The 23989-nt window shown below is 43.4% G+C and overlaps 1 protein-coding gene across 4 annotated transcripts in view; it reads right to left on the reverse strand.

The window, feature by feature from the left end:
- Positions 1 to 23989, reverse strand: part of Nr1h4 (nuclear receptor subfamily 1 group H member 4) — a 90781-nt gene that overhangs the window by 31615 nt on the left and 35177 nt on the right. For 2 of the 4 annotated variants that reach the window (XM_032911051.1, XM_032911048.1), the window contains exons 1-2: positions 22674 to 22819; positions 13549 to 13917 (exon numbers count right to left, since the gene is read on the reverse strand). In XM_032911051.1, the coding sequence (XP_032766942.1) occupies positions 13549 to 13917; positions 22674 to 22782 (478 nt within the window). In that variant the 5' untranslated portion in view covers positions 22783 to 22819. Of the gene's footprint in view, positions 1 to 13548; positions 13918 to 22673; positions 22820 to 23989 lie in introns of those variants that run through there. The other 2 variants (XM_032911059.1, XM_032911064.1) reach the window with 1 other exon arrangement.

The following is a 23989-nucleotide window of genomic DNA, read 5'->3' on the forward strand; positions in this document are numbered from 1 at the left end:
GAGGACAGTCTAGCCTTGGGTAACTGGCTAACTATGAAAACAGGGGCTGCCAGGGAAAGGTAGATATGTCAAAGTTAACCTAGCCATGGACTCTCCTGTCAATATGTCAGTTGATGTGCAGAGCAGTAGGAAAGATCTTAACATTTTCCCAAATGTCAAATCTAACCCAATAGGATCTTTAAAACAGCAGTTTCCGTTTAGCATTGATACCCAGAGTGCAGATACCAAAGTGTGCATTTTTAGTGAGTAAAGCAAAACGAACTCTTTTTTTTTCCCCCAATGCCAAACCCTGAACTCAATGAACATCTTAGCTCGAGTGACTCAGTCTTCCCGTGAGTCTTCAGCCCCGCCTAGGAATGACTGCCTTTAAAACTGTCATAGATACGGATAGACAGACAGCTGAATAGTTAACAGAATGAAACTCCTTATTCCAAGAAGAATCAAAGAAAGGGTGCACAGAACAATACTGCAGCTTTTCTTTTCTTTCTTTCTTCCTTTTACCTCTGGTATTAAACTGAAAAGGAAATCATTATCATATCAATAGCTGAATTAATTAGCTTTCGCTCTGGGAAAGCAGCACAATATTATCACTACATCATTTAAATGTGGGCACATATACTGTATTTATACTTATGCAAATCTAACCACACACACACACACACACACACACACAGACTGTGTCTCTATCTTGCTCTTTCTTGTGCACATCCAACAATGCTCATATGAGAAGAGTCATTTGAAAATGAGTTGGTAGGAAATTCACAGAGGATCCTGATAATAAAAAATGAGGGCTGGGGAGGGGTGGCCTTGCCAAGTTGGGGGTAGGGAATCTCTGGCTTGTAGAACAGCTTGGGGGTGATATTTTCATGGTATGTATGTCCCATTGGACATTGGTGGTTGACATGGATGAATTCCTAAACTATCCTTTGATGTTTTACATGTTTAAGGATCTCTGTGTTTTTAAAACAGCAACAAACGTAGAACTCAGAGATATAACTTATTTTCAGCCAGACACAGTTCCAGACTGTGTACCCTTAACCCAATGAGGTAGATGCTATTAACTCTTTCTCTCCCGTGGAAGAGGAACTTGAGTTGCACAGAGGCTAACTTCCTCAAGGTCCTACAGGTAATAAATAATTGTAGCTCCTCGATTTGAGACCTTGAAGGCTCAGTTCAGACTCGGCTTTCAACCACCCCCTTCACAGGCCTTCAAATAGAATAAGGAGTTCATATCCCAAATGTCTCTCAAGACATTAATGTCCCCAAATCTCAACACAGCATGGGAAAACCCAGTCGGTCACAAAGATGTTACCATACCCAGGCTGAGTCCATGAGTCCCTCTCAGTCATTTTAGTAATGTTAAAATTAGCCAGAACGTTGAGGTATGAAAATTATCCAAAATTATGCATATGTGCTTGGTTCTTGCTCCTATGGTGTTTTCCTTTGCTATCCATCCCAGGAAGATGGTCACCATCTTATGCCCTCTACTTGAACAAAAGCCAAAGCCTCTTCTCCCTCTACATCAATATAAATCTTGCCCAGGGCTTTCATTTTCACTTAAACCTCTCATGGAAAGGGTCATTCTGGATCATCAAAAAATATAAAAGATGGGTTGACTATTTCTAGAGTTGAGAGAAGCAGAAGCAGCTTAGCTGGAAAGAGATGTGGAGAACTTCCTCAGAGCTTCGGGATGGAGTGGATGCCACAGGTTCTGTGAGTGATGATGACCCAGCATCCATGAAGAGTCCCCAGAGAAGGGGCAAACCCCAATGGGGACTGGGGACATAGCTCAACAGTAGGCTGTCTGTGTAGCATATGTCACACATAAGGTAAATCTAAAATAAAGAGGGGACAGAGTTTGCCAGGAGGCTCCCTGTGGAGCATGCACAAAGCCTTTAAAAAGTTACACACAAGGTAAATCCATTCAGAGGTGACTGCCAAAAGAGCTAATTGAAAATGCGTTGGTCTCCCCATATGAACAACAATGCCAACCAACCAGAGCTTCCAGGGACTAAGCCACTACCCAAAGACTATACATGGACTGGACCCTGGGCTCCAACCTCATAGGTAGCAATGAATATCCTAGTAAGAGCACCAGTGGAAGGGGAAGCCCTTGGTCCCAAGACTGAACCCCAGTGAACGTGATTGTTGGGGGGGGAAGGTGGTAATGGGGGAGGATGGGGAGGGAACACCCACGTAGAAAGGGGAGGGGGGGTTAGGGGGATGTTGGTCCATAAACCAGGAAAGGGAATAAAAATCGAAATGTAAATAAGAAATAAAGTTAATAAAGATGAAAAAAAAAAAAAAAAAGAAAAAGAAAAAGAAAATGCATTGGTCTCAAAAGAAATTAATTTCAGAATCTGTCCAGTGAAGTAATCTTTATATAACAGAGTTGAAAACGCAGTGCCAGACAAAAACAAATAAAAAACAATTCGAATAGACTAAATTTTAAACTTTTATTTTGCCTATCAAGATTGGTGGTATTCAGCAAAGCGAACACTTTGGAGGATGATCAACCATGTTAAAATGCACTTTCTAATGTTAACATCTAAAACTCAGTGACCCAAGCTTAGCCTTCAAGAAGCTAGGAAGAGGAAAATAATTATAAAGAAGGCAAATGAAAAGATTTTTTTTTAAATCAGAGCAGAAATCAATGTACCTTAAAATGGGAAAACAATATAAAAAATCAATGAGACTAAAAGATGATTCCTAGTAATACAATTAATAAATATCATAAGAGGCTAACAGATTCAAAAAGATACAAATTATGAATATCGCAGGTGAAATGGGCACCATCAGTATAGGTCCACTAAAAGGAAAATGAAGGAATAAAGAACCTTGTAGATTATCACACATTTGATGACTTCAGGGCAATTACTTGAAGAATGCTTATCAAAACTTACTTGGGAGGAACTGATCAGCAAAGCAGGCCTGTCCCATGAAGGAAACTGAATTAATAAATAATTTCCCCAAACAGAAACCACCCGGCCCCGGGTGATTCCACCTGTTAATTCTGTCAACCATCAGATGAAATGCCGTCTGTCTATTCTCTTTCCAGAAGGCAGAAGGAGCACTTTCTAGCCTTTCTAAGAGCAATACCTTCATGCCAGAAAATACACAAGAACACCACAAGGAAGGTACATGGTGCCATCTCATTTCCCTTGTTCACATAGGGGTGTGAGGGGAGGGTGCACATGCCTGTTGGCACTCCTGTGAAGGTTAGAATGGGATTTTCAGGGTGTGTTTTCCCATCACTCTCTCTCTTATTGCCTTGAGACCCAGCACCTCACTGGAAGCTTCTTTCATTTAGTCTGATTGATCAGCTAGCTCTCTGGATCGACCTCCTCCTCCTCTTCCTCCTCCTCTTCCTCCTCCTCTTCCTCCTCCTCTTCCTCCTCCTCTTCCTCCTCCTCTTCCTCCTCCTCTTCCTCCTCTTCATCATCCTCCTCCTCCTCCTCCCTTCTCCTCCTCCTCTCCCTCCTCTCCCTTCTCCTCCTCCTCTCCCTCCTCTCCCTTCTCCTCCTCTTCTCCCTCCTCGCCGTCCTCCTCCTTCCCCTCCCCCCTCCTCTTCTTCAAAGCTGGGGTCCCAGGGGTGCACAGCCATGCCTGGCTTTTAATGTAGGTGCCTGGGATTCACCACAGGTTTTTGACCTTACAAAGCAAGTGTTCTCACATGCTGAACCGTTACCACAATTTTCTTTCTCTTATTTTAATTTGGACTGATTAGAATTGGCTTTTATCTCACATTATGTTCTCAGCTCTGTTATATAAAGATTACTTCACTGGGCCGATTATGAAATGAATTTTGTTTGATATTATCTGGACCAGACTTTTATTATTTTAGCCAAATTTGAGCTTCCTGCAAAACACCTTGCCTCTAACCCACCAGGAAATATACCATACCTCAGGGCCTCTCGGCCTTCCCTGCTGAGGATAAAGCCCATATTGGCAACTGTTAGCTCATCCTGACCACTGGCAACAGTAACTTAGCCAAGGTGAATTTGGCTGTCCTAACTCTCTAGAAAAGCAGCATCCACAAATAGCACTGGTGGGGCTGGAGAGATGGCTCAGTGGTTAAGAGCACTGACTACTCTTCCAGGGATCCTGAGTTCAAATCCCAGTGACCACATAGTGGCTCACAACCCTCTGGAATGAGGTCTGATGCCCTCTTCTGGTGTGTCTGAAGACAGCTACAGTGTACTCATATATAATAAATAAATAAATCTTTAAAAAAATGAATAGCATTGGTAATAACCAATAGAACTCTCTGGACTTCAGAGACCACACAAAAGCTGCATGATGCTATTCAAGCAGCTATGGCCGTATAGGATGGTGTGCAGGGGAAGATGGAAATGTGCAGTCAGGTCCAGTGTAAGCAGATGTCCGGCACCTCTGAAGTCACAAAATACTGCTTCTCAGGCCCAGATGTGGTACACAAGTAGAGCATTTTTGTATCATGTGCGTATTCCCAGAACCACAGAGGAAACAAATGCATGTGTAGAAAGCACCACCTTTCAGACAATCGAAAGGCTAAAGGCTGTCAGATCCTTTTGGGAGACCAGAGTTGGTCACCTCTAGACTCCTTCACACTGCAGAAGCCAGACTGGAATGTTGCTCCGGGATAGTTCGCATCTGGCCCTTCTCTGTCTTTTCTTCCAGGTTGAATAGTGGGAAGATGATACAACAATTCAAATGAAAAACTAAACCAAAGACCTAAAACCTAGTACAGTGTGTGGTCATTGCTGGGAGTCCCTGCAGAATGGGTCTGGAGTAGAAGTGAGCTGGGGCAGAGGCCATTTTGCAACAACTCTCTCTTAATTCCACTTGGTGTTGGAATCACCTGGACTCGTGTCAACAGCACGTTTATTAATGGGTGATGGAGTCTACAAGAAGAGAGAGCATAATTCCGCTGACATCCTCATCCCTGCTGGCGTCTGCTGAGAACACGAGGGCAGGGGTCATGCTGCGATAATGACTGGCTCAGCATGTCCTTACGAGCCAATTAGATGCCCAAATAGACAAACTCATGGAAGCTGCAGTCTGACCTCAGCAGCCCTCAGGTGGTCTGGGCTTCTATAAGCAAAACTCCACCATGGGTAGCCTATGAACTAACTTACTCCGACGGGCGTTTAACCCTTTCCCTCTGAACTGCTGCTTAAGTGCTTCTTGGGTTTACTCTTGTATTTGTATCAATGCCTGTTCTTGCTTAACAGTTTGAGCTTCTGGAAGCTTCTCTTAGTAACTATTTACATATTATTTATATTCTTAGGCATTTTCCATGTTTGAAGATGTATTACCAACGTGTTTATTTGAGATACTGTTTCTGCCCACTTAAAGCAATTCTTTTACCAATTATATTTTTGAATGGTTTTCCAGATTCCATTTGTTGATATTTTTGAATTTCTGTTGTTTGTCTTTTTCTTGTTGTCTTGATCGTAGGTCAGTTAGATACATTGATTTTTTTTATTATTGTTTTACAATGATAAGTATAAAAATATTTTTCCTGTTTTGCATATCACTGCATCTCCTATAGCTTAGAAGAGGGTATCTAAGGTAATAATAATATTTTATGAATAAAGAAATTAATTAATGAGCTAATGAATCACCAGGGAGAGATACGTTTTGATAGTTTGAAGATAGTTTTGATGCCAGTTGGGGCACGTAGATGAACAAAGCAGAAAGAACGATAAAATAAAAATTCATTAAGAAAATGTAACAACAGCTAATACCTACGGACCCTTTAGCCATGGCAGGTAGAGAGCTGAATTCTTAAAATGCAGCATCCGTATTTTTCAATACAGCGACGCAAAGGGAATTATAACAGCAACAAACATGCTCTGAGTATTTACCATTGGCAAGGCGTGTGTTAATCGCCTCTCATACATCGAGAGTCTCAGTATGTTTGGTGTCGATGTACGAATATCAGAGCTCCTTCACGGCAGTCTGTAAATACCTGGGCAAGGCATTGTGCCATAGGTCAAATGATTTAGCACACAGCGAGCCCAAGAACAGTGCCTGCACATAGCAATCACCGGGTGTGTGTTATCTAGCCATCCATCTATCCATCCTCATTATCTCCAGAAGCATCTCAGCTTTCTCCTCATCAGCACCATCTCCACTTTGTAAGCAGGCTGAAGCCCAGAGACACGAGTCAACTTAGGACAACCAGGAAAAGACTCCCTGTGATTGGAATTTGACTTCTTTTGCCTCGAGAGTCTTAACCTACTGAGGATGTCGCCAACTCTCCTATGAAAGGCTTCTGGCATCTTGAAGTCCTTGGGAACCCGCCCCGCATCATGCTGTATGACAGTTGAATCTTCCAGGTTACTGGAGTTGTTACTAGATTTCATAAGCCAGATTGTGCTTGATCTCGACTAGGGTCTCAATGCAGGTAATCTCAATATATGAATATTAGTGAACAGAGGGTCTATTGGAAACTGTCTAATCCATCTCCTGTGATCATTTTCAATATTTTTTGAAGCTTTCCTAAAATTCCAGAACTAAATCTATGCTGGTTCATGATCCTATATAAAGATATATTCTAAAGGACAATAGGGTCACCCATTAACTCAAGCAGTGCCTTTCAAGACGGCTACCATTCTCTGTGACATGTGTAAACTGTGACGCTGAGGCCACTGTGTCAGGGGCTGACCTATTAGGGAACACAGCCATTCAGAATTTCCAGTCAGCGGCAGACTGGTTTTGGAGGGTCAACATTTGAGGTCTGAATCAAAATTCATTCGGACGTGGATATTCCATACACGGCACTGATAGCTCCCAGAAGAGAAAAGGTCTAGGTTCAATGTAGGGCCAAGCAATCCAGTCACCATCCATCTATGCTACACCTGTATTCAGTAGTTACTTAAAAAAAATATTGAAAACTGCAATTTCTCTCACTAATGCTGTAACTATGAGACGTTCAGATAAATTAGAATGTTGCATATGGAACTAGAGAGAGAAGCCAAAAAAAGCCGGAGATCACAGCATGATCTCTACCTTGTTTCTTTTTTCTTTTTTTCGGAGCTGGGGACCGAACCCAGGGCCTTGCCCTTGCTAGGCAAGCGCTCTACCACTGAGCTAAATCCCCAACATCGTCTACCTTGTTTCTAAGTTTCGATTTTTCTTTTTCTTTTGTGAGTGGGCATCATGTTTCAAGTGTCATAGGCCCAGCAGCCTGTAAGTCAATCCCAAAACAAAAGAAAAAGAAAAAGAAAATGCTTTGTTTACAGTAATCTAACCTAACCCTCACAACCTGTGGGTTGTGGCAACCCCAATCCTCTTAGGGTCACAAATCTTATATCTCGCATATCAGATATTTACATTATGATCCTTAACAGGAGAAAACTACAGTTACAGTAGAAATAAAAACAGTTCTATGGCTGGGGGCCTCCACAGCGTGCGGAACTGTATTAAAGGGTCACAGCATTAGGACGGCTGAGAACCACTGGTCTACATAACTTCACTTTTACGGACTTGGAGCATGCAGAGATAAAGGGCTAGATAGAATGAGATTTGGCCGGCTTGATCTCTGCCGTGTCCTCCTTCCGGGATTCTGTAAGTCTATTCTTCAATGGAGGAATGTTGAACACATTTCCCAGATACCTTTGCAACGCTCTTCCAAAGAGGCAGCATTAGAAGCCAATGGAGGGCGCTAGGGCTGTGCTACCACCGTTCGGACTGTGGAACAGGGTCGTTTAGTTTCCAGGTGCAAGTGTTGACAGAACAGGTAACAGGACATCACCGTGTGTGGATTCAACGGACAAGGTATGGCTCCCGAGCCATTAATTTTAGCGAAGGCAACTTCCTGAACCCTTGATGGCCGCTAATGTGCTACATTTCCGTGGCAAATAGTTATTATGGGGCCTTCGGACATCTCCGTCTTCTACGCTGTGGCTGTTTTAGCAGTAGCTCTGACTGACCAGCCTTGTGGCATAGCTCAGAACACACCCCTCGAGGCTAGTACAGAACCTGTTGTGGTTTTCTTGACCGTTCCTGCATTTGGTCCATTCTGCTTGAAATGTTAGTTTCTTTTCACTAGGTTCCAGCTGCCGTCTTGGGCGACTTGAAACTATTAGGAAAAAAGTGTAGAGATCCTAGCATACTGATGGACCATGAAGCCCACAGTCTCTGTGGAGAACGTTATAGAGCAAAACCAACTTTGCATCCGGGGAGATCAGATGCCCAAGAGTTGCAGGTTGTGGAGACAGGGTTGGCTGAGCTGCTAGACCTTCCAGGATCAGGTCCCTAATGGACTCCATTGCATCCTATTCTGTGTGCCTCTCATTTCCTTGCAAACGTTTCCCCTTCCTCTCTTCCTAAGCAAGGACAGGTTTCACTTGTTTCTCATGAGAACACGTAACTCCCCAAGGCAGACTAGTATTGACTTTCCAGTCACCAAATCTCAAACACTATGTGATAGTTAAAGAAGATAGCTACCTCTGTACCCAACAGCTTTACGGTAGCAATCAAAGAGAAAAAACAAACAAACAAACAAAAACAAAAACAAAAACAAAAACAAAAACCAGAGGCATGCTGGTAGCTTGAGAGGTCCATGAACTCTTTTTCTCCCATGTCCCCATTTCCAGACTGAATCCTAGAGGTAGAGGTGGGTTTCAAAAACTCAGGTGACAGCAGATGCTGGTGAGGATGTGAAAAAAGAGGAAAACTCCTTCATTATTGGTGGGATTGCAGACTGGTACAACCACTCTGGAAATCAGTCTGGAGGATCCTCAGAAAATTGGACATTGAACTACCTGAGGACCCAGCTATACCTCTCCTGGGCATGTACCCAAAAGATGCCCCAACATATAACAAAGACACATGTTCCACTATGTTCATAGCAGCCTTATTTATAATAGCCAGAAGCTGGAAAGAACCCAGATGCCCTTCAACAGAGGAATGGATACAGAAAATGTGGTACATCTACACAATGGCATACTACTCAGCTATCAAAAACAATGACTTTATGAAATTCATAGGCAAATGGATGGAACTGGAAAATATCATCCTAAGTGAGGTAACCCAATCACAGAAAAACACACATGGTATGCACTCATTGATAAGTGGCTATTAGCCCAAATGCTTGAATTACCCTAGATGCACAGAACACATGAAACTCAAGAAGGATGACCAAAATGTGAATGCTTCACTCCTTCTTTAAAAGGGGAATAAGAATACCCTTGGGAGGGAATAGGGAGGCAAAGTTTAGAACAGAGGCAGAAGGAACACCCATTCAGAGCCTGCCCTACATGTGGCCCATACATATACAGCCACCCAATTAGACAAGATGGATGAAGCAAAGAAGTGCAGGCTGACAGGAACCAGATGTAGATCTCTCCTAAGAGACACAGCCAGAACATGTCAAATACAGAGGCGAATGCTAGCAGCAAACCACTGAACTGAGAACAGGACCACCATTGGAATTAGAGAAAGGACTGAAAGAATTGAAGGGACTTGCAACCCCATAAGAACAACAATGCCAACCAACCAGAGCTTCCAGGGACTAAGCCACTACCCAAAGACTATACATGGACTGACCCTGGGCTCCAACTGCATAGGTAGCAGTGAATAGCCTTGTTGGGGCACCAGTGGAAGGGGAAGCCCTTGGTCCTGCCAAGGTTGGACCCCCAATGTAGGAGAATGTTGGGGGGCAGTAATGGGAGGTGGGTGGGGAGGGGAACACCCATATTGAAGGGGAGTGGGGGGGTTAGGGAGCTGATGGACCGCAAACAGGGAAAGGGAGCAACATTTGAAATATAAATAAGAAATACCCAATTTAATAAAAATGGAAGAAATAAAATAAAATAAAATAAAATGATAAAGGAATGAAGCTCAAGGGCCTGTAGTTGAATTACATCCCATGAGACAAAGGAGGCTCCATTTCTTGTCTGAACGGTCTATTGATCGGGTGTTCAATGCTCACACTATGCTTCAAGTTCTGTTACTGGCCTCGTCTTGGGTTGAGAATGGGTGCTAACAGGCTACAGAATATAGCTTGGTATTCATTCACTCGCCTGCTCGTGTCTGAATTAAATAAAGTTCAGGAGAGTGAGGCCGTGGTCATTCTTTACATGTCTGTGTATGTGGTATGTCGGCAGAGTGGAGGAGCTGTGACAGAGACTTCCACGGCGACCATCCCACCTCGTCTGTATTCTAACCTTTGTCAGAGGAGCCCTATGGCTCCGTCTTATGCCCCCTTGAATGTTTGTCACTTGCTGATGCCATGGGGGCAAAGCCTCAAATCAAAATTAATAGGAAAAAAAAACCCCTCTGCTTTATTCTGCTTTTTAAAATGTACCTATATCCCAGTCCTACTTCCTGTGTTAGTCTCGCCAGATCAGGTCCCCTCTGACCCCTTCGTTTGTGCCTTGCTCCCTGCAGTTCTAGGTTTCCCTAGAGACTCCTGCCTCTGAGTTAGCCTCTCCTACTGTCTTGTCTTTTCCTTTCCTTAATGTCTTTTAGGTGAGTTCTCCTCTATCTATGTAAGTACTCCTAGGGATTTTCCCTGGCCCTCTAGTCTCCCTGATGTCACTCTGCAATGCCCCAGAATTCGTAGGACTGTTTTTTAAGCCATGTTGACTTATGAGGTGAATTGTTCCCGAGTTCTGACTTTGGGTATTTGATCCTTGGCCGAGACAATACTGATACCCCGATATCTAAAGGAAGCATTTGGCTTTCTTCCTTGGGCCGTTTGGGTCACCAGTGTTAACTGGGAGCAAGCAGCAGCCCTGGAGAACAATGGGCATTTACTAGGTAACGTTTACTAGGTAACGTTTACTAGGTAACGTTTACTAGGTAAATAATGTCTAGCAGCTCAGCCTGGAGGTCGCTCATGCAAAGTGTGGAGTTGCATTTATAAGCCATAGTTTTGAAGCTGGATCCCACCCCTTCCTTCCCTTATCAGCTATGGAGGCCTGGGTGGGTTCTGCGTTTCAGTTTGCTTGTCTACAAAATAGGCATACAGTATGAAAATCAATGAGCGTTGTCATGGAAGGGTAGCAAATACATCCCACGGGCTCTTGGCACTGGCTTCTGGAAGCCACAGCTTCTATCTGATATAATATGCACATATATTCCTCTCTCTTTTCTTTTTTGTTTCCTTTTACTGAAAATAGCCTCCCCTCCCCCCCCACGCCTTATATATCTGATTACTGTCTCCCTTCCCTGTGCTCCTCCCAGTTCCTCCCCACCTTCCTTTCCATCCGGATCCACTCCCTTTCTGTCTCTCACTAGAAAACAAACAGGCTTCTAAGGGGTAGAAATAAAATAAGGTAAGATGCAACAAAATAAAATATAGTAAGATAAAACAAGGGGTTGGGGATTTAGCTCAGTGGTAGAGCGGTTTCCTAGCAAGCGCAAGACACTGGGTTCGGTCCCCAGCTCCGAAAAAAAGAAAAAAGAAAAAAAGAAAAAAAAAAAGATAAAACAAAAAAAAGTAAACATCGGAATTGGACTAAACAAACAAAAAGAAGAAAAAGAGCCCAAAAGAAGGCACAAGAGACCTACTTAGGAATCCTATAAAAATCACTGAACCGGAAGCCATGATGTATATGCAGAGGACCTGGTGTAGACCCGTGCAGCCCTGCGTGCTGCTCCAGTCTCCGTGAGCTCATATGAGCTTTGCTAGTGTGGATTACAGGGCCTTATTTACCGGGTGCCCTCCTCCTCCTTTGATAGACTTTTAGACTATGAATTTTTTTTTGTTTTTTGTTTTTTGTTTTTTTCCTATCTCCTTCTCTTTGGGCAGGAAGCATGACCTAGACTGGAACTTGTGCTTTTCCTGATAGATTGCCAATCACTTTTATATACAGATGAAGGTGCACACCTCAAGCTGGGGATGGAAACTTCTAGACATAGGGTTCGGCTGGCGAGTAACTGAAATCGTGCAGATTCACTGGTCCTCGCTGAAAGCACTTGGAACCAAACGTGTCTTTAGAATTCAAAACTTGTCTGAATCTTAGGGGTGTTGGGGAGAGCGCTCAATGGATCGTGTTTGCTGTGCAGGCCTGAGGACATGAGTTCAGGTCCTTACTGCCCTCTAGGTCAGTGGTTCTCAACCTTCCTAATGCTGCACCCTTTTAATACAGTCTTTCTGTAGTGAAACTGTCCTTTTGGTGATGGGAGGGGGGGGGGAGGACACTCTGAAGTTTCTCTGTCTTTATCCACGCTGTCCATCCAGGTGAGCCCTCTTGGGTGCCTTGGATATCTATACCAAGATTTTAAAAATTTTAGCACGAGGGGCTCCCGAAATCACAGATTCTTAGGTTCTGCTTCCAGAAATTCTCAATCCACAGGCCCAGAGTGTTGTTGTAAAAAAATATAAGAAATAAAATGCTGTCTTTTATCCCCCACCAGGTCCGTCACCACAGTGCCCCAAGATATCTGGTAGATATCTTGCCAGAAGCACACATTCCAATTCCGTGGTGGCCCAGACCAGCTGCCCCACACTCCCTTACACTTAGATCTGCACATGAATGAACACACAACACAATAACCTTTGATCCAATTGATAAGATATAATTGCCCACCTAAACATACAAAGCCCTGTACATATCCATCCCTTAAGAACATTTATAATGACCTGTAAGGGTACAGCATGGAATCTTAACGTCAGCTTCCAAATCTCTGCCAAGGCTTCTATCCCTCCTCTCCTCCTCCTTTCCCATCTCCTCCTCCTCCAAACTTTTCTCCCGCCCATCCTTCCTTCTCATCCAATGACAGGCCTCATTCTATCTTGTACCTGCCTCACCTGTGACATTATCCCACACCGGAGTGGGACCCCAAATCTGTACCTCCTAGAAACTGCCGAATGATGTCCTGTCTTATCTACCTCACAGGATGGTATCCAAAGACTCTTAGCAGGAATAATCAGAGTGACTCATTGAGTGTTCCCTGCGTGTTATACATCTTACTAATCTTTTACCCCTGCTAATTTACTTATTTATATATGCTCTTTACATTAATGTTACTGGGGGGCATGCCCATGCTACGGCACTATGAAGGTCAGAGGACTACTCTCAGTGGTCCTTACACCATGTGGATCATGGCATCAGGGCATTTTTGTTGGCAAACTCTTTTTTAACGCCACAGCCATCTCACTGGCCCCATATCAAACTTATTATTGCATTTTCTTTTATAATGCTTTTTAAAAACTAAGAATAGCTTCTCTGGAACATCTCTATGGCCATCTTGTCCTGACATTTGAACTAATGGCCATCCGAGTTTGTGTGTGCCCATGACCTCATTAAAAGCAAGAAATATGAGCTAATTATCAAGAGAGGTGAGAAAATAGCAAAGATACACTTAATGTGCACTGTGCGTCCCCAGCTCAGTCTAATGGGGCTCTGAACAAACCAAGACGCGGCTCAGACATCAGCAGTGGAGAACCTCTTATGGCACACGGGGTTCGCTCGCCAAAAATCAAGAGGCCATGCTTAGTGGACAGTTCAAACAACAAAAACATTTAATTTCTTTCCTATAAACCTGGTTCAAGAAATCGTAGCAGCCAACACAGTAGAACTGTACTGAAAGCAAAACAAAAGCTCTCACCTTTGCAGCCCTCGCAGGTAAGCGCGTTGTAATGGTACCCAGAGGCCCTGTCTCCGCAGACCACGCACAGCTCATCCCCTTTTATTCTTCCCGCCGATGAGGCGGCCATTCTCGGCTTCTTTGTCACAGGCATCTCGGATACCTCAGTCTCTCCCTGGTACACAGTCTCAGCGGGCATTCGCCTGAGTTCATAGAGTCCAGGAGAGTACCAGTCTTCCGGTTGTTGCGGGTAGAAACCCAGGTTGGAATAGTAGGACGAGGAGGAGATCTGTGGCTGAACTTGAGGAAACTGCACATTGTTGTATGGGGAGTACGATTCCAAGTCCAGATTCTGCCCCAGAGGACCTGCCGCGTGCTCTGTTAGCACTCCTGAACCAAAGGATCAACAAAACCAGAATTAATGTTATCAGTCTAGAAAACAGAGCAACGTATCAGGTCTAATACCGAAATGGAAATTTATTCCAATATAAACTATGAACATATATAAAAGCTAAAACCACAACATATATTTAACTATATAAATTAATTTTTAAAATACATACGTTTATCTGTAAATATATTATATATATGTACACACACACACACACACACACACACACAAACATATATATGGTGGCTACCCAGGAGCTGGAGGCTACCCCCATACCTGGAGGTTATCCAGCCCCTGGGGGCTATCCTGGAACCTTGAATCCAGGGGGTGCTCCAGCCTATCCTGGAGGCCAAGGTTTTGGGGCCCCACCCAGTGGAGCAGGCTTTTCTGGCAATCCACAGACACCCACATATCTTGTGGTGGTGGACCAGCCCAGGTTCCAGTATCAGGTGGCTTTCCCAGAGGACAGAGGCTGTCTCAGTACCCTGCAGGGCAAGCTCCCCACCTGGGCCATCCTGCTGTGGCTGTGATGACTCAGGGCATCCAAGGAACAATCCGCCCAGTCTCCAACTTTGATGCTTTGAGAGGTGCAGAAATTCTGCACAAAGCAATGAAAGGGTTTGGGACAGACGGGCAAGCAATTGTGGATGTTGTGTCTAACTGTCCCAATGACCAGAGGCGACAAATTAAAGTGGCTTTTAAGACCATGTATGGCAAGGATTTAATTAAAGATCTCGAGTTAGAGTTGAGTGGAAATATGGAAGAATTAATCTTTGTCCTGTTCATGCCTTCAACATACTATGATGCCTGGAGTTTATGGAAGGCAGTGCAGGGAGCTGGAACTCAAGAACGTATATTGATAGAGACTAGGGACAGATGAATCCTGTTTCAACAAGATCCTCACCACAAGAAGCTTCCCTCAGATGAAAGCCACCATGAAGGCTAATTCCAAGATGGCTGATCGAGATTTGCTAAGCAGCGTAAGCCGAGAATTTTCTGGATACACTGAAAGTGGTTTGAAGACCATCTCGCAGTGCGCCCTCAACCGCCCTGCCTTCTTTGCTGAGCGACTCTACTACTCAATGAAAGACACTGAAAAGGATGACTCCACCCTGGTCAGGATGGTGGTCACTCGAAGTGAGACTGATAAAACAGATGTTCACCCAGATGTACCAGAAGACCCTAAGCACAGTGATCGCAAGTGACACGAGTGGAGATTACAGAAAGCTGCTCCTGGCCTTTGTTGGCCAGTGAGGGCTTTTTTTCCCCCTTTAAGGAATGAAGCTCTTTAGGGCCTATCCTTCCCAGCAATGAGACCTGAATGCAGCCACGTCGGACACCAACTGACCAGAGTAGTTTTCCACTGGGACCTGTGAGGGGGATTGCTGGGTTTGACATGTTGTTACTGCCACAATTCTAAAGTTAGTTTCTTTCTTTCTATATCCTATCAGTGTAAACCCCCTATCAATGACGTAGTAATGTGATATTTGTAAAACTTCACTTCCTCTAGTTTTATTTTAATCCGGATTTCAAATTAAATAAAAGTCACAGCAATGTCTTAAAAAAAAAAGAAACTAAACAGGACAAATACTCAAATAGTTTTTAGTTTTATAAATCCACAAACATTTCCCTTGTAAAAATAAATGATAAATAGGCTTAAATTAAATCTATACTCATGTTTGTACTCAGTTTACAGAGATTTTTAAGTTTAATGATAGACACCCTTAGAAACGCAAACACTCTTAGAGGGGAATTTATTATTATCTTCCATGTACACACACACACACACACACACACACACACACACACACACACACACAATTCTCCATGAAAGGAGTTTTCATACAGATGAAGACATTCATTCTTGACACCTTGTAAGAACTAGAAATTGGAAACACACTCCATCAGTGGGAGTATGGTTGGAAAAATTACAGTGTGTGTACACAAATATTCAAATGAGCAAGAACAATGACAGGGATGATATGGGAGAGGTTTGATCCCTGAAGCTACTATTTTTTAAAAGATGAATAGTAGAAAAGTGTGTGTAGTATGAATACAAACGTGTTTTGTGTGTGTGTGTGTGTGTGTGTGTGTGTGAGAGAGAGAGAGAGAGAGAGAGAGAGTGAGTGTGTGTGAGTGTATTCGTGAGAGAGTATGTGTGGGTGAGTGTGTGAGAGTGTGTTTTAGTGAATGTGAGTGTGTACATGCGTACATGAGAGTGTGTGAGTATGTGTGAGAGTGTGTGTGCATGTGTGTGAGTGAGTGTGTGTGTGTGTGTGTGTGTGTGTGTGTTTTATAGGTAAGGCAACTTTCTTCAAGATCTTTAACATGCTGGGGTAAGAAACTACACAAGACTTTCTCTGTTTGAGGTTTTGTCACAGGCATGTTACTTTAATTATTGTGAGATAAACGGGAGCTTTTGAAAAAAAGAATGAACTACCTAGCAGCATTGGTCTCCTGATTCAAACCCATGGTCTGTTACTCTCCTGGTGCAGATGGGAGTCTTCATGCCTATACTTTTCTCTTCATATAAAGGGAAGAATGATGTCTACCAATAACAATTGAGGATTAAATGAGATAAGGCATGCCAAGCACTTTGTCAAATTCAGTGCAGAAGTGCCCAAAACTTACAGTAACATTAAAATAGGGAGTATAATTATTCCTAAAACCATTATTACTAAATAAGATGTTTAGATAGAAAACCTCTAGGTAATAAAAACTAGCAGGCTGTAGAAATGTTTCTATTTTTGGAAACATACGCTATGCTCTTTAGAATATAAAATGGCTATATTATGCAAAATGCTAAAAAAGACGTAAGTAAAAGATAAGGTAGTGTATAAGCACGTCTGATTCTTTAACACACTTTCAGACAACACTGGAGGACGATTCCAGCTGCGTCTCTCCCGAGTATTAGGACTGTAAGGAAATAAGTTGCTGATACCCAATGTTCATACCTCAAGCTGGAGATGGAACTTCTAGGGTTCTGCTGGTGACTAACTGAAGTAGTCCAGACTCACTGGCCCTCATCGAAAGCACTTAGAATTCAAAAGCTTTTGAATCTTAGGAGTGTTGGGGAGAGGGCTCAACAGATAGTGTTTGCTGTGCAGGCCTGAGGATGTGAGTTCAGATCCTTACCACCCTCCAGGTCAGTGGCTTTCAACCTTCCTAATTCTGCAACCTTTTAATATAGTTCCTCGTGTCATGGTGACCCCCAACCGTAAAGTCATTTCATTGCTACTTCCTAACTGTAATTTTGCTACTGTTATGAATCATAATGTAAATATCTGATGTTCAACCCCTTTGGGGGTCACAACCCATACGTTGAGAACCACTGCTCTACAAAGCCCTGCAGACTTACATGTGTAATGCCAGCACTGGGGAGGTAGAGGCAAGAGGACTCCAGAAGCTCACAAACCAGCCAGTTTGTGATTCCAATTCAACAAGAGAATCAAAAATAAGCAGGGAGGAGGGGGAGATAGAATGTGTTTGCTGGAAGATACTTAAATCTCTGGCCTTTGACATATACACATGGGTGAGCACATTCCCTATACAAGCACACATACAAATACATACACACATGTACACACATACACCCCCACATGCACACACACACACACACACACACACACACACACACACACACACACACACACCCTCCCTGACAACTATAAGATTGATAAAATAAATAAACAAATAAAATTTAGAACCCCTTGATTGGATCCGGACTTGATCCCCAGAACTACAGGAAAGAGAAAAAAACATTTCCTTCAGATTTCAGAACATTTAGTATTCTTTCTCTGTTCCGTATGTGGTATTCACACCACTGGGTAGAACTCGGTGTCTGAAGTATGTGAAGCAAACAGCAATGTTTTCCTCAGTGCCGTTCTGTGACTATTCACACAGGAGAATAAATTGTTTGTTTGTTCGTTAGTTTGTTTAACCGGTGTTTCACATCCTTCAGCCCAGGAATGGCCACCAAAAGTAAAAATAAATTAAATTTAAAAATTCTACTGGACTTAAAAAAACAATGGTTTCTAGCCATTTGGGAATTGAGAATTGGACTTAGAGATTCTGGACCTGCGCACTATGCCTCTAAAGTGTTCTCCAAGGTGCTCAAATGGTTGATGTTACTGTCATTATTACTAGTAGCAGAAAAATGTATGAATTCCTTCCTAATTCTGAGCATTTGTATATTCTTGCAATTCTTTGCAACCACAGGATGAGGTCTTATTACCCCCACTGCATACACATGAATCTCCTGGGCCCTTATTCACCCTTAAGACAGATCCGAGCTGTTTCTACTGCTGGACAGATGTCTTCGATGAGATTAGTTCTTACTCCTACCTGCCTAAGTCCTTGAGACTTTCAGAGTCTGACCGCAAAACCCATGCATGGGATCACTCTACTCTATGGGAAGCTGTCAAAAGTGAGATGCTTCCTAGGCAGGCAGGCAGGCAGACAGACAAACAGACAGACAGACAGAAGGCAATGACCTCTTTTTCTGCTCTCTTTACTTGAGATTATAAATTCTGCTTGCACATAAAGCACAAAGGGGCCCGCAAGGCTCAGCATATATGATCCTTTCTCTTCCAGCCAGTTTTTCGATGTTCCAGCTTTTCTCTCTCTTGGGAATCTTGCTGTTTCCAGTCTCCTTCATTCTTCCTGAGCCCGGGCCCTTGCTCAGCATGGCCGCTCTCTTCCAGAGCTCATTAAATCCAGCTTCATGGGGCTACACATATTACTGTAAGGACTGCTTTGCTCTGCCTGTTTTCTCTGACTCTACATCTGAAGAGTCATGGTTCTGGCTTTAATTAAATGGTGCCTACAAACCAGTCCCTACTACCCTGCCTGGGCCTCTCTTTGCTCATCTATAAAGAAAGAATATATGATCTTATAGTCCTTTCTATCTAAAAAAATCTCATAAGTATTAGACTTCTCTATGAATATTAGAACTTTTCTACAAAGGCAAGGCAGAATTTCCACATATTAAATATTGAGAACACATCCTACACTGACCCAGGAAATGACTGACCAAACACACAATATACAGTATCTGTGCAGACATCAATTTCCCTCCTTTTATGTCCCACTTGTCTGGATCAGGCAGGGTGGGGGACAGGGAGGGGGTAGGGGGAAATCAGTGCACCTGACTAACAAGAAGATTTTAGTAATGCCATTTTGTTTTATGAGTACAAAATAGAAGAACAGAGTATAAACTTATTATAGATAAAATGTAAGCAAAAATCCCAATCCCTTTCATAATCATATAATATGACTATAAATCCAGAAGCAAATAAAATGTAAAGAACTGAAAAGTTACAACATTGGTTTCCCTTTTTCCTAGATTCTGCCTTCTAGCATGTTCTCTCGAGTCTCCCTCCACCTTGAGCCTGGCTTCCTATTATCACAAGGTCAAAGACCCAATTAGCGCCAGAATCTGAACTCCGTAGAATCCAGGGAAATGGTTAACGTTTCCTCCTCACGTGACAGGTGGACGTCTCTGAAGGTAACCTCAATAAAGCAAATATCTCCGTAATCAAGGAAAAAAAAAAAACAAAACAGAGCCCCAACTCAGGTCAGTTTATGGCATCAACATCATATGTATCCCTGGATGCAATTAAAATAAAACACAGGGTGGGTTAGGAGATGGCCTAGGCAGTCAAGTACCTGCCACACACGGGTGAAGACCTCCATTCCTCAGAACCATGTCAAAAAGCCAGGATAACTCCAGGGTTCTTCTTGATTCTGAGTTGCTAGGAAGCCCAGCTAAGAACTCAGAGACAAGAAGGAGCCTGAGGCTCACTGGCCAGACGGCCTACTTGACAAACACGGAGCCATGAGAGACCTTGTCACAAGGAAACCCTGAAGAACCAAGCAGAAGCAGTGACAGTACCTAAAACACCTGAGGTTGACCTCTGGCCTCCACAGGCACTCGAGCTCGAGCACACGCGTGCGCGAGCGCGCGTGCACACACACACACACACACACACACACACGTGCACACACACACACACACACGTGTATACGGCTTTTCCAAGGCTATCAGTGATTTTATGCTCAAAAAGTAAAACATTGCAAAACATGGGAATAGTATGCAGCGATACAAACTAACGCTCAAGTAATAGCCACGTCTAGCATTTCACAGGCCCTCCCATAACCACAAAGCACAGCGGTAAATATCCAGACTATATAAAAATGAAGGAACAGCACAGCCGACATTTTCTAAATGGTTGGACCAGAGCAACTTCTCCTACATAACTGACTATGAGTCTTAACTCCCGGCACTTGATCTGTTACAATTTCTGTAGACCATAATTCTTAGCTTAAAGCACAGTTGTTGAGGAAGAGGGTTGACTCTGAAGAGCTTAGAAAAATCGTGACGTTAGTGACAACCAATTGACAATCACTCTCACAGACAGTCTGTTCTAATGACATCGGCTTTGCGACATGCATTTCGTCATATATGACGGACACTTGCTGTCTGGTACACATTGAACACATGATGAACAAGACAGAAAATGCTCAGCCTTCCTTCTGTTTCTCTCGGGGGGACCAGAGATGTCAAAGACAGGGCAAAAGCAACTTGAGATTCTAAAAGTCTCAAGGACTTAGACAGGTAGGAGTAAGACGTAAATCTCAGCAAAGACATTCTGCCCAGCAGTAGCTTTTTATGTGCTAGAGAGGTGTGGAGGGGGTTGAAATGGATCAGCTGTGATTTAGAGCACCGGCGTTTGGATCCTTTGGATGAGAAACTCCAGGAGAGTTTAGGAAATGCTCTCCCAGAAAGCCAACTTCTGGATAGAAGCCTCTGCCTTTCCATAGACTGCCATCCTGAGGAACTTTCTGAGTTGAAAGGAGGGTCTCATACTTACAATATGACGGTCATTAACCACGTGAGGATATTGGATGCGGTTAGTAAAACTCTAAGAAAAAAATGATTTAGATGTATTTAATCTTCGGTAATTAAAAATCTTAATTACATAATCATAAATGGCTAATGACTGTCATATTCAACAGGACAGCTAGCTCTAGGGAGTTTATGAACAGAAAATAGGTTCACGTGTTCATGGTGACATTTGCCGCACTGTAGTTAGGTCGGTGTCTGGAGCAAAGGATCCTCGCCCCCGGGTTTTGTTGTTGTTGTCCTTGTTATTTTGTTTTGTTTTGTTGTTTTAATTTACCTCTAAGCCCAACTAATGCTCAATGCGTATCTGTGGAACTGAATGGAGCGGGAACTTGGCTTTAACACATACTTTGTTTTCTAAGCCATGGCTTCTTAGCCAAAGGACATGGCTTCATTTGTGAGGCTGTTTGCCGTTCCCTGTGCCAGGTCTTGGGACATAGGTGTTTCTCCCGACTGTGTCAGCTGATGACCTCCTTCATGAGGCCTGCCCCAGTTCCCCCAGGTAGAACTAATCTCTCCTAACCTCTGTACACACTTCTAATATAGCACTTATCAGAAACATGAATAATTAGCCGGATTTGCTCACGGCCTTTATCTTCCACACTGAACTCGAGGTGGTAATGAGAAACTGGTCTGTACTGCACAGACCGGGAGACAGATCTGGACTCAGTTCACCTGCAAATTGCTAAACATACGGACGTGGGGATGACATTGAACTTCTTATAGCCTCTGTTTCTGCCTCCATAAAGCGGGAGTAGTGAGCCGGTAAGGTCAGAGGCTGTAAGGAAGGACTAAGGCGGGGAATGTAAATTGCGTCCTGCACACAGAGCAAACATTCGGTACACCCTGCTTTGTGGCTGCTGTGGTTAGTCGGTGAACCCTCTGAGGGAAACATTAGACTATAGTCCCTCTTCTACCATTTCTGGCTCTGGACACAGAGCCTGGCGCATGCTAAACATTAAATAGGTGTGCGTTAACTAGAAGGGGGTAGAAAATTCGCTTCCCGAGCCGTGTCAGTAATTTCCATTTCTAAATACAGTGTCAGCCACTTTGCGACACCACTCTTAAGTAAGATGGATTGCTGCCAAGCCTGTGACCAAGTAAGCACGCTGTGGAAGTTACTGGGGAGATGGTTAGCATTTAATTCTTGGTGGAAGTCTAGAAAGATGGGTCTATGCTTTGAGGAAAATAACACTGTCTTTTCGTGGTAAAATATATTTTAACTCAGAGAAAAATAAGTATCCTCAGCGTAAATCTCAATTTTTATCTGTCTTACTAGAAAACACTGGAAGAAGCATGGGACAAAACTAGTCCACTGAATCTCTATTTCTCCCTTTTTTCTGGTTATTACTTTTTACCACATGCTATAGTCTGCATTGCAGTTTTCATCATGACCCTTGCACATACTTACGCATGGTGACTGAATCCAAACTCCACGAAACAAATCTATCTTTACTTCTGGGTAGGTGTACTGATGTTTTCTTGATTCTACTCTGGTTTTTAATGCTGGTCCCAAGACGCCAGACAAGTGTCAGAATTCAGTGACACGGAGGCTCGGCATTTTAAAGACGCAGTATTGAGCAGCACACTTTAACTTTCTTCAAGTGTCCACGGACATCCACGTTAACATTTGACTGACTTGAAGGAATAGCACCAGGTTGGCCTACTATGCCTATAATATACTCACGTATCTAGAACTACAGAAACCAACCCCTCACATCTCCAGTCTTCTCGGCTTGCCTGGGTCTCCCTCGGACAGAGATTGACGGTTTTGACCTCTAACTAAATATCCCTGTATTTCCCCAACGTGGTAGGAAAGCCCACACAAGGACAAGGGGCGGAGTGGCCTACCTTTAGCCGGCTTCGCACTCATCCCGTCGGGCGCGAATCCTGACAGCCGGTGGCTGTGTTGAAGGCTAATCTGAATTGGATTTTCTAAACCCTGAAACTGCATCACCATCCTTAGCTTCCTCACGGCAACTGAGAAGGAGCCGAGGTAAGAAGTGACAGGGGCCAGAGGTTGGTGTGGTTTACTGATTAACTCCATTGCTGAGCGGAATATTTGTAAATGTTTATGAGAAAAGTCCTCAATGCCAAATTGCCTAGTAAGCTGGAAACTGGTGTCTTAGATAAACATTTTGGGGAGATCTCTCCCAGCCTAAGAACTTTTAGAGGGTAAATTTCCGCTCACTGCCTCTAAGACTGGTTAGAGGTCAAACGCCATGCTGATGGATCTTTCTTTAGTAAGCAGTATACATTTGTAATGGCATGAGAAGCCTACTATGGACCTGGAAAAATGGGTTTGTATCTAAGTAATGTGTGAAGAATGGTCCCGCCCACATTCCAGTTCATATGTTGAAATCCTATCCCCGAGGACCTTACAGTGTGACCTTATTTAGAGATTCCACTACGGCTCATGTCCTTGTGAAGGGGGCGGGGAAGGGGCACATCCTGTGGATGGAAAATGAAGCAAAGAGGCAAAACATGGCTTTGATAACCCAAACAGAAAGATCTAGAAGGATTCCTTCCCGGGAGTCCCAGGAGGATCCAACCCTACTGACACCCTGATTTTAAACTTCTGGTCTTCAGAACTCTAAGTCAGTACATTTTGTTGTTTAAGCCATGCAACATATGATATTGAGGCCCAGTAGCCAAAAACAAGATAAATAAATTTAATAAATCCAGTCTTTCCTGCTATTTGCAAGCTCTGTGGTACATAGTCTATTTTCTGCCTTTATTTCCTCATTAGAAAAAAAATAAACGATTGAGCCAAGGTGGTGGTGGCATGCACCTGTAATTCTAGCACTAGGAAGGCAGAGGCAGGTGGATTTCCATGAGTTCAAGGCCCACCTGGTCTACAGAGCAAGTTCTAGGAAAGCTAGGTCTACTCGGAGAAATCCTGTCTCAAAGAACAAAAAAGCTGGTCTTTATTTTTATGGCATGGATATGGGTCTCTTGCTAACATCTATATGTGCATGACATATGTGTACCTGCTGCTCACAGGGGCCAGAAGAGGGTGTTGGATTTTTCTGGAACTGGAGTTACAGAAGGCTGTGAACTGTCACATGGGTGTTGGGAACCAATCTTGGATTCCCCTGCAAGAGCAACGGGGAACATAAACGCTAAACCATCTCTCTGCCTCCAACGCCCTAAGTTTTAAAGGGTGG

Source organism: Rattus rattus, chromosome 1, assembly GCF_011064425.1.
Source record: "Rattus rattus isolate New Zealand chromosome 1, Rrattus_CSIRO_v1, whole genome shotgun sequence".
NCBI classification, from domain to species: Eukaryota; Metazoa; Chordata; class Mammalia; order Rodentia; family Muridae; genus Rattus; species Rattus rattus.